The sequence below is a fragment of the Osmerus mordax genome, chromosome 16 (assembly GCF_038355195.1).
Source record: "Osmerus mordax isolate fOsmMor3 chromosome 16, fOsmMor3.pri, whole genome shotgun sequence".
Lineage (NCBI taxonomy): Eukaryota > Metazoa > Chordata > Actinopteri > Osmeriformes > Osmeridae > Osmerus > Osmerus mordax.
This window is the reverse complement of record NC_090065.1, coordinates 599,776-610,488: the sequence shown is the minus strand read 5'-3', so window position 1 is coordinate 610,488 and position 10,713 is coordinate 599,776. Positions and strand designations below refer to the sequence as shown.

Below are 10,713 nucleotides of genomic sequence, written 5' to 3'. Positions count from 1 at the left end.
GCACTTCTGATCCAGACCTGTTCATGACACTGTTAGAACTGGGCACTTCTGATCCAGACCTGTTCATGACACTGTTAGAACTGGGCACTTCTGATCCAGACCTGTTCATGACCAGATGTTCAGCTGCTCTTCTAAATGCACTATTTGTTTGTCGCTTAAGAGAACCTGCTAAACTAGAGAGGGTCCAGCTGTGAGGTGTGTCTGGCAGCCCTAGTCTCTCCAGCCCTCCTGCACACAGCTGTGAGGTGTGTCTGGCAGCCCTAGTCTCTCCAGCCCTCCTGCACACAGCTGTGAGGTGTGTCTGGCAGCCCTAGTCTCTCCAGCCCTCCTGCACACAGCTGTGAGGTGTGTCTGGCAGCCCTAGTCTCTCCAGCCCTCCTGCACACAGCTGTGAGGTGTGTCTGGCAGCCCTAGTCTCTCCAGCCCTCCTGCACACAGCTGTGAGGTGTGTCTGGCAGCCCTAGTCTCTCCAGCCCTCCTGCACACAGCTGTGAGGTGTGTCTGGCAGCCCTAGTCTCTCCAGCCCTCCTGCACACAGCTGTGAGGTGTGTCTGGCAGCCCTAGTCTCTCCAGCCCTCCTGCACACAGCTGTGAGGTGTGTCTGGCAGCCCTAGTCTCTCCAGCCCTCCTGCACACAGCTGTGAGGTGTGTCTGGCAGCCCTAGTATCTCCAGCCCTCCTGCACACAGCTGTGCTTGTCTTTAAAACCAGACAGGAACGGCCTCTTCTGCCTCTGCATGAGCAAGGCGGTGTGGAGAGAGAGTCAGGGGAGAGAGTGTCAGGGGACACGGGCGGCTCATTGATCAGAGGCAGAGGCAGGCTGAGGCAGGCAGGCAAGGCTGAGTCAGCAGGTCGGAAGGAACACTAAGGCACATAGAGTTCTTCCTGGTATTAAACAGCTAGAGTTCCTCCTGGTATTAAACACAGCCAGAGTGTAGTGAAGAATTCCTATAGAAACAGGCCTCAGATCCATTGGGACATTTACATGTTATTCATTCAGCAGACATGTAGGGAGCACACATGCTGCAGAAGATCCGGGGTCAGAAGTGAGGAGTTCTAACTGTGTTCAGGTGGTCAGACATTTCTAACTGTGTTCAGGTGGTCAGACAGTTCTAACTGTGTTCAGGTGGTCATACAGAGTGAAGGAACCGTCTGTATTTACCAGACACCAGGTGCACACACACCTCTCTTACACACACACACATGCTCTCTCTGTAAGAACACACACACCTCTCTCACACACACACACATGCTCTCTCTGTAAGAACACACACCACACTTCCTGTCACGTGTGTCCCCCGCCCCCTGGTCAGACAGGAACGGGCTGGCATCACGTGGCCCCGCCCCCTGGTCAGACAGGAACGGGCTGGCGTCGGAGTGGGCAGGTCGATGAGAGGACCTGAAAGAAGACACTCTCGCTGCATCGACCGGCTGGTCGACTGGCACACAGAACACTCCGGAACAGTCCAGCAGAGAAAGAGAGGGAAGGGCGTGTGTGTTTGCTAGTGTGTGAGTGTGTTTGTGTGCATGTGTTTATAGTTGTTTCTGCCAGTGGGCTGCCGTGTTGAACTGTTTCTAAAGAACCCATGCATGCCTAATAGACCTCATGCAGCCAGGTCCAGAACACCAGCATTTCTCACACTGCCTCTTCAGTCCTGCTCAAATATTTATACCCTTCTCTTCTCCTCCTCCATCACCACTCCTTTCCCTCCATCCAGCCTGGTCCCAGCTCTCAACCTGATATATCTCTGTTCCTCCTCCCAGCCCCTCTATCTCTCTCTCTTCATCTCATCATTCTGTTCTGCCTCCTCTCCTCTCCGCCCTGGTCTTTCTCTCTACATCACCATCCCATCTCCCTCCTCTCCCTGATTCCTTCTCTCTCTCTTTCTTCCTCTCTCCTCCTATTCCCTGTTCCCTCTCTCTCTCTTTTCCTCTTCTCTATCTCCTCCTATTCCTCTCCCTCTCTCTATTCTCTCCTCCTCCTCTCCCTCTCTCTCTTCTCCTGTTCTCTATCTCCTCCTCTTCCTCTCCCTCTCTCTATTCTCTCCTCCTCCTCTCCCTCTCTCTCTTCTCCTGTTCTCTATCTCCTCCTCCTCCTCTTCCCCTCTCTCCACCCAGAGCTGGAGGATATCATCTAACTTGGCAGTGTCCTTGGGGTTCACATTATGGCACAGGCATCTTTCCCCGTCTCTCTCTCTCTCTCTCTCTCTATCTCTCTCTCGCATGCTTGGTCTGTCCTTAGGCTAGATATTTGTTCTGTCCTCCACGTTTCAAAAATAGATTTAGACTTTATCACCAGTTCCACTTAGTTGTCTTAGTTTAGCTTTAACTCCTCTCTCTCTCACCTCTGTCTCTCTGTCTCTCTCATGAAAGAGACAGAGAGACATGAAAATCCATATGTGACTTGATACTTCTTGACAAATAACTCGATTTAGAAGCTATAAAGCCAGTGGTGTCTGCAGGTGGAGGACCCTGTCTGGAGACTGCAGTGCAGGTGGAGGACCCTGTCTGGAGACTGCAGTGCAGGTGGAGGACCCTGTCTGGAGACTGCAGTGCAGGTGGAGGACCCTGTCTGGAGACTGCAGTGCAGGTGGAGGACCCTGTCTGGAGACTGCAGTGCAGGTGGAGGACCCTGTCTGGAGACTGCAGTGCGGGTGGAGGACCCTGTCTGGAGACTGCAGTGCAGGTGGAGGACCCTGTCTGGAGACTGCAGTGCAGGTGGAGGACCCTGTCTGGAGACTGCAGTGCAGGTGGAGGTGAGGCCGGCTGGACGACTCTATTTCTGGAGAGCATGGCAGGTCTGAAGAAGCAACATGGAAGCTGTCCAACATCCTGTATCCATCCTGGTGCCATCAATACACCTGATCCCATAGAGAACACATCCTCTCTCTCTCTCTCTCTCTCTCTCTCTCTCTCTCTCTCTCTCTCTCTCTCTCTCTCTCTCTCTCTCTCTCTCTACCTCTCACTACCTCTCTCTACCTCTCTCTACCTCCCTCCTCCCTCTACCTCCTATCTCTCTCTCTCTCTCTCTCTCTCTCTCTCTCTCTCTCTCTCTCTCTCTCTCTCTCTCTCTCTCTCTCTCACTCTTTCTCTCTCTCTCTCTCTCTCTCTCTCTCTTTTGTAAAGTCATCTTTCTCCCTCCTCATTTGACCTCGGGACAGTAGTGTTTCTGTAATTCACATCCCTACCACCAGGGGGCAGTGAACCGCAACTGAACCAACAAGATCTTCCAGAATTACAAGCCACGCAGATCTTGCGCAGTGTGATCCTGACAGGCGTGTTGTCTGTTAATGTATAGCATCTACGTTTCCGTCACCCGGTAGAGAACAAGGGGGGACGGGACGGGGTCATTAGAAACATGGCGTGGAGAGGATGTTTATTAAAATGGACCAAAACAGAGCTGATAAATCTTTCAGATGTTGCCCGAGGTAGCAGGTGAGCCACGCGAGGACCCTATATCCGTGAAGTGCTCGTGCTGCCTCGTTATTGTGAACATCGATAGGCTACCGGATGACATTCGTGGCTAGTTTTTATAAGGGGTTACGCAAGTTAGCCGACTATCATCTGATTGACATTGTGGATTAGTTAGCTGGCTGGAATAGGCTATATGATAGTTAAAATATGGTGCTTTCCAGCGAATGGTGGTTATTGACAAGTAGCTACATTTATTTTTAGTTATCCGAAACTATCCCACTTTGCTGAGATTGTTGAAAATTAAAAGAATGGTCGTGTTTATTGTTGAAATACAAGTACGACTGCTTAAATACATCTAGCTAGCTACGGTAAAACGATAGAAAGGCTGATTCGACCGTCGTTTAGTCGTTAACTTGTATAAACTGCCGGTGAGCTAACGGAATGCAGTAGATACGTGTTTAATCGAGGTCAGGTCTTAACCCTTTCCTCACCAGAATACACACGTAGCATAGCTATCCACCTTGCGTGTATGCGTGTTTCCATGTGTGTGTTTGTATATAAATGTGTGTGGCCCCTCCAGGTGCCCCCCCCGGCCCCAGCAGAGGTGTGGTTTCCGCCGCGAAGCCCGGAGACCAGAAACCCGGAAGGGAAACGTTGCTGAGGAAACGGCCCCCACCCCCCCAGATGCTGTGGCCCCTGGCAGACCCCCCGCCGGGACCCCGGCCCCCGGGCCCCCGCCCCTTCCCCCGCCACCCCTAGCCCCCCGGCCCTCATTACTGAAGCCCCTGGTGTTCACGGTTGGGGTAGGTCCTGACCACACCACCTGTGTGTGTGTGAACATGAGGACCAGCAACATTGTCTAAAACATATTACACTGCAGACTGACAATGCTAGTTTACAGGCTGGTTATCTAACACCATGCTACTTTACAGGCTGGTTATCTAACACCATGCTAGTTTACAGGCTGGTTATCTAACACCATGCTAGTTTACAGGCTGGTTATCTAACACCATGCTACTTTACAGGCTGGTTATCTAACACCATGCTAGTTTACAGGCTGGTTATCTAACACCATGCTAGTTTACAGGCTGGTTATCTAACACCATGCTAGTTTACAGGCTGGTTATCTAACACCATGCTACTTTACAGGCTGGTTATCTAACACCATGCTAGTTTACAGGCTGGTTATCTAACACCATGCTACTTTACAGGCTGGTTATCTAACACCATGCTAGTTTACAGGCTGGTTATCTAACACCATGCTAGTTTACAGGCTGGTTATCTAACACCATGCTACTTTACAGGCTGGTTATCTAACACCATGCTAGTTTACAGGCTGGTTATCTAACACCATGCTAGTTTACAGGCTGCTCCTTCGGTGCGGCGGCCATCTTGCAGTACGAGTCTTTGAAGAGGCAGGTGCAGATGGCAAGAGAGGAGCAGGAGGCAGAGAGACTGGGCCAGGTGAGGGGGGCCTGAGGGGGTGTGGGGTACAGATGTGAGTGTGTCGGGGGGCAGATGTGGGAGTGTGTGTGTGTTGGGTATAGTTGTGTGTGTTGGGTATAGGTGTGTGTGTGTTGGGTATAGGTGTGTGTGTTGGGTACAGGTGCGTGTGTTGGGTACAGGTGTGTGGGGGCTGGGACATAGCTGGGACAGGTGTGTGTGTGTGTACTAACCCCCCCCCCCTTCCCCAGGGCTCCCAGGACATGAGTGTGTGGCACTCCTGGTGGAGGCAGCTTCCAGAGCTGCAGAGACAGGCCATCATGCTGCTGTCTCTGCTGGACGACACCTGGAGCTCCCTAACCCAGGGCCAGCGCACCGCCACTGGTGAGAGAGGGGGGAGGCTGGGAGGGAGGGAGGGAGGGTGTGGCTGGGGTCCCTGTGGGACACATTCTTGGAAGAAGATGGAGCATATCATGTTTTTTCATCTTTCCATTATCTTTTATCTCTCTTCCTCCAGGTATAATAGTGATGAATGCAGCAGTGTTGTGTTGTTGGAGGATCCCCTCCCTGCAGAGAACCATGATCAAGTACTTCACCGCCAACCCAGCTTCCAGTGAGTAGGTGTGTGCTTGAGTGTGAGAATGTGTGACAGTGTGTGTGTGAGGGAGGGACTGTGTGTGTGTTGCCTATGTAAATTATTAAGAACCTCATGTTAACCCCCTCCTTCCCCCCCAGAGACGCGCTGCCTACCCATGATCCTCTCCTGCTTTTCTCACTACTCTGTTCTGCACCTGGCTGCCAACATGTACGTCCTGTGGACCTTCTCCTCCACCATCGTCAACCTGCTGGGGCCTGAGCAGTTCCTGGCTGTCTACCTCTCCGCTGGTAGGAGGGGGGTGGTTAGGTGTGTGAGGTTAGGGGAGGTTTGTGTGTGGTAAGGTGTGATCTCCACCATAGTGAGGTGTGTGTGTGGTACAGTGAAGTGTGTGTGGTAAGGTGTGTGTGTGTATTAGGGATGGGAAAATTCACCGGTTCGCATCGGTGCATCGGCATAAAAGCTCACGATGCGATGGCCCGGATCAAAAAAGTGCACCGGATACAATGTGGGATGAAATCAGGATGCATCGTTTTCTAACATCTTTGCATCGGTATAATCCGATGTATTTATATAGAATTATGTGTAGGCGAACACCTTTAGTATTTAGAAATATGACCATGATTTGTGACCAATCATTTTATATTTAGATAGATTCCTCCTCTCTAACTGTTTCTTAAGCACGCTCTCATCTCCACTGCTGTCAGTGGCCGATTCTCGTCAAGTCTCTCGGCCAAGTTTCGCGCAAGTTGGAGGCGTGTTCGGGCGAGTGTTACACGTTCCTACGAATTGCAATAAATCCAAGGTTTGGCAACACTTCGGATATTCCAAAAAAGATGAGCAATTTGACAAGACCCAAGCAATTGGCAAGATTTGTTGTGCTGCTATAAAGTACACAGGCAGCACGGCTAATTTAGGTAGTCACCTGAAGAGGCTACATGGTATTTGTGTGGAGACGTCTGCCTCCCCCTCGGATTCAGCTATGGCTACAGTCAGTGGCTAGCTCCACCGGTACCCCGAGCAAGAATAGGAAGCTATTCTCCAAGAAACAAATCCCTGTTGTGTACGACAAAGTAAGACGAGAGAGAGCTGAGTCAATGAGAAAAACCTTAAAGTAGGACGTATGAGTTAAATTTAGTGTGTGGTGTTATGACAGTGTTTACAGCAGCTTGTGACTGCCAGTAATAGTTTACCCTTTTTTACATTGAGAGAACACATACAACAGGAAAGAAGGACTGGTTTAAGGCAAGGTCCAGGCCTGATGTTATTTTATCTTTTGTCACAGACTTTGTTTCATATGTGAAGTAAAACTTTCACTTATTTAGTTAATTGATTCTTTTGCATCGCATCTCATTGAATCGCATTGTGTCGAATCGCACTGCATCGCAATAGGCGGGAATCGTATCGCATTAGTAGTTGCTTTTATGTATCTTTAATGTATCGGATCGTTGGCAGTGCATCCAGATGTGTATCACATCGTCCTCAGTGATGGAGATGCACATCCCTAGTGTGTGTGTGGTAAGCTGTGTGTGATTCGGTGAGGCATGTGTGGTAAGGTGTGTGTGTGTGGTAAGGTGTGTGTGTGTTCCAGGTGTGGTCTCCACCATGGTAAGGCGTGTGTGTATGTTCCAGGGGTTGTAAGTTGTGTGTGTGTGTGTGTGTTCCAGGTGTGGTAAGGCGTGTGTGTGTGTTCCAGGTGTGGTAAGGCGTGTGTGTGTGTTCCAGGTGTGGTAAGGCGTGTGTGTGTGTTCCAGGTGTGGTAAGGCGTGTGTGTGTGTGTTCCAGGTGTGGTAAGGCGTGTGTGTGTGTGTTCCAGGTGTGGTAAGGTGTGTGTGTTCCAGGTGTGTGTGTGTGTGTGTGTGTGTTCCAGGTGTGGTAAGGTGTGTGTGTGTGTGTGTTTGTTCCAGGTGTGGTAAGGTGTGTGTGTGTTCCAGGTATGGTAAGGTGTGTGTGTGTGTGCGTTCCAGGTGTGGTAAGGTGTGCGTGTGTGTGTTCCAGGTGTGGTAAGGTGTGTGTGTGTGTGTGTGTTTGTTCCAGGTGTGGTCTCCACCATGGTCAGCTACTCCTGTAAGGCTGCCACACGTCGCCTGCACCCGTCTCTAGGAGCGGTAAGACACACACACACACACACATACTGATACACACGTATGCATGCTTGTCAACATTTTATTTGTGTCCACCTTCTGTCCCTTCCTGTGTGTGATGTCACGTCCTGCGTGCTGTCCGGTGCAGTCGGGGGCGGTGATGGCGGTGCTGGCGGCAGTGTGTACCAAGGTACCAGAGGCCAAGCTGGGAATCATCCTCCTACCTATGATCAGCTTCACTGCTGCCAATGTGAGTCACACCAGCCTACCTGGGTCAGCCTACCTGGGTCAGCCTACCTGGGTCAGGGTTACAGTACTAACCCTGAGAGGGAGAGAGAGAGAGTGGACTTGGAGTTATTGATTTACAGCCCCTTCTCCCCCAGGCGCTGAAGGCTATCATTGCCATGGATACAGCGGGGCTGGTTCTGGGATGGCGTGTGTTCGACCACGCGGCCCACCTGGGTGGGGCTTTGTTTGGAGTGTAAGTACGGCCCCTCCCCCTGGTCTGGGATTGACAGGGCAGCTGGCCAATGACCAGTGATAAGGACTGCTACATGAACACATTATTATTGGGTGTGCTCACACCTTCGGTGAGCACAAACATTGTTCTCTCACATATATATTATTTATTCTTTTTATTCTTTTCACACCCCTAAGGATCCCTCAATATTTGCGCCACATAGACAACACCAGTGTCAAAAGGTTCGTCTTGTTAGCGATTGCGTTGCTTGTATTTTTATTTACGTTCCGTTGCACGGTTTAGGAGGTTACAACGTTTTTGTGGCAAAAAGTGCCTTGTGTGCACAAGGGAACTGCAGCCTACGTCACAACGTCAGCACATGTTAGCAACGACGCATAGATACGACGTGGATAGATGTGCTAGGCTGGATAGACTGTTGAGCATAGATATATATAAAGGGTAGATGTCTCGTCCGCGTTGCCGGACAACGGAGTCGAACGTCCGCACATGGCGGCCATCTTGCTACAGTCAACTCGCTCACCCATAACATTGTGTTGGTGCTACATGTACTTTTTAAATGACCATAACCTGCTCAATTTTCAACCGATTTTTAAACGGTTTGGTTTGTTATCAACGTCAGAGATGTCGTTATGTCACTGTATACTCTTCTATTTGTACAAAAATAACATAATTATTCATAAGTATGCAGTGGCATAACGACATCTCTGACGATGATAACAAACCAAACCGTTTAAAAATCGGTTGAAAATTGAGCAGGTTATGGTCATTTAAAAAGTACATGTAGCACCAACACAATGTTATGGGTGAGCGAGTTGACTGTAGCAAGATGGCCGCCATGTGCGGACGTTCTAGACTCCGCCGTAAGACATTTAAGCTGTGTCTACTACCGCGCACTTGTGCACTTCGAGCACTGACTTTCAGTGCTTAGGGCGCTTACACTGACAGAACCAGCAGAATTCAGTGCACTGAAAGTACCCGGATGACGCACTGCAAACGGTAAAAAAATGCAGTGTACAACGATGGACACTACTCGCCCTAAACGGGCGCCATATTGGCTACGTAGCGGAAGAGGAGGAGCCCTTTCGGCAGCTTTTCATTTAATTTCTAAAATAATGGCGGACGAAATGACTCGCGAGCAGATTCGCCTTAGATTCGCGGGTGTCACCTGGTCTCCTGTTTCTAACGCTGGTCTCTCCTGTTTCTAACGCTGGTCTCCTGCAGCTGGTACGTGGCCTACGGACACAAGCTGATCTGGAGGAAGAGAGAGCCACTGGTCAAGTTCTGGCACAGCCTACGATCCCAGGCCCCCGGGGGGGGGCGACCGGGGGGGGCGGGGCCCTAACCTGGCCTGCGTGTGTGTGTGTGTGTGTGTGTGTGTTCGAGGAATGGAATTGTTTGTGCATTAGAAGACTGTATATATGCATTTTTTTGAAAAATGTGTGTGTGAATGCATGTGAGAGATGTGTGTCTCCTGTGAGGTGTTGGTAAATTGAGTGTGTGTGTCCTGTTCTGGAGCAAAACCACAATAAACTTCCTCATTGACCCAAATCTTGATGTCATTGGGTCTTGTTGTCTTGGTAATTGTTGCTGCTATATTACTTTCTAAGGGATGGAAATCACAATTTTTACTTAAAAAATAAAGTTTCACATCCAATTATTTTAACTATTTCAACCATAATTATTATTTTAATACATTAATACTTATGAGTATTCAAATGTATTGAGGTGCGTGCGTGCGTGTGTGTGGGTGTGTGTATCAAGTCTGGTGGGGAGAGGGTAACAGGAAACGGGAGGGAGGAGTGCGAGGACACAGGAAGTTTACACTAGGAAAAATCCACTTTCACTTTCAAGTACAAGAATGAGTCTCTCAGGACATGCATGAAAACCCCACACCTCATTCTGCTGGGAGAAATGAGATCATGTAGATAAACATACTTTTGCTTCTGTTTGTGTCCTAACGCTTCGAGACTAATGTGTGTGTTTTGGAACGTGTGTTTTGTCAGTGTGTTTGGGTTCTCGTTCTAGAAGCCGTCAGTCACAGCAGCCACTCCTGTGACTGACTCCAGCCGTCACTCCTGTGACTGACTCCAGCCGTCACTCCTGTGACTGACTCCAGCCGTCACTCCTGTGACTGACTCCAGCCGTCACTCCTGTGAAAGTCACAGCCGTCACTCCTGTGACTGACTCCAGCCGTCACTCCTGTGAAAGTCACAGCCGTCACTCCTGTGACTGACTCCAGCCGTCACTCCTGTGAAAGTCACAGCCGTCACTCCTGTGACTGACTCCAGCCGTCACTCCTGTGAAAGTCACAGCCGTCACTCCTGTGACTGACTCCAGCCGTCACTCCTGTGAAAGTCACAGCCGTCACTCCTGTGACTGACTCCAGCCGTCACTCCTGTGAAAGTCACAGCCGTCACTCCTGTGACTGACTCCAGCCGTCACTCCTGTGAAAGTCACAGCCGTCACTCCTGTGACTGACTCCAGCCGTCACTCCTGTGAAAGTCACAGCCGTCACTCCTGTGACTGACTCCAGCCGTCACTCCTGTGAAAGTCACAGCCGTCACTCCTGTGAAAGTCACAGCCGTCACTCCTGTGACTGACTCCAGCCGTCACTCCTGTGACTGACTCCAGCCGTCACTCCTGTGACTGACTCCAGCCGTCACTCCTGTGACAGACTCCAGCCGTCACTCCTGTGAC

General features: G+C 50.3%; 1 protein-coding gene across 3 annotated transcripts; it reads left to right on the top strand.

The window, feature by feature from the left end:
* The first annotated feature begins 3,321 nt into the window (after positions 1–3,321).
* On the top strand, positions 3,322–9,564 carry parla (presenilin associated, rhomboid-like a). 3 transcript variants are annotated; one of them, XM_067253050.1, is made up of 10 exons: positions 3,322–3,434; positions 3,994–4,216; positions 4,773–4,877; positions 5,108–5,240; positions 5,374–5,469; positions 5,592–5,741; positions 7,489–7,559; positions 7,684–7,785; positions 7,919–8,016; positions 9,238–9,564. In XM_067253050.1, the coding sequence occupies exons 1-10, from the start codon at positions 3,358–3,360 to the stop codon at positions 9,356–9,358; spliced, it is 1,176 nt and encodes a 391-aa protein (XP_067109151.1). In that variant the 5' UTR covers positions 3,322–3,357; the 3' UTR covers positions 9,359–9,564. The 3 variants fall into 3 exon arrangements, with proteins under 3 accessions (XP_067109151.1, XP_067109155.1, XP_067109154.1); XM_067253053.1 differs by having other exon boundaries at positions 3,323–3,654; XM_067253054.1 differs by lacking the exon at positions 9,238–9,564 and having other exon boundaries at positions 7,919–8,020.
* Positions 9,565–10,713: the final 1,149 nt, after the last annotated feature.

Excerpts from the sequence above, each read along its gene's own strand:
- parla (XM_067253050.1), top strand. The coding sequence starts at position 3,358 with ATGGCGTGGAGAGGATGTTTATTAAAATGGACCAAAACAGAGCTGATA. Across the intron at positions 4,878-5,107 it reads AGGCAGAGAGACTGGGCCAG|GGCTCCCAGGACATGAGTGT; the intron begins GTGAGGGGGGCC and ends CCCCTTCCCCAG. Across the intron at positions 5,470-5,591 it reads CACCGCCAACCCAGCTTCCA|AGACGCGCTGCCTACCCATG; the intron begins GTGAGTAGGTGT and ends CTTCCCCCCCAG.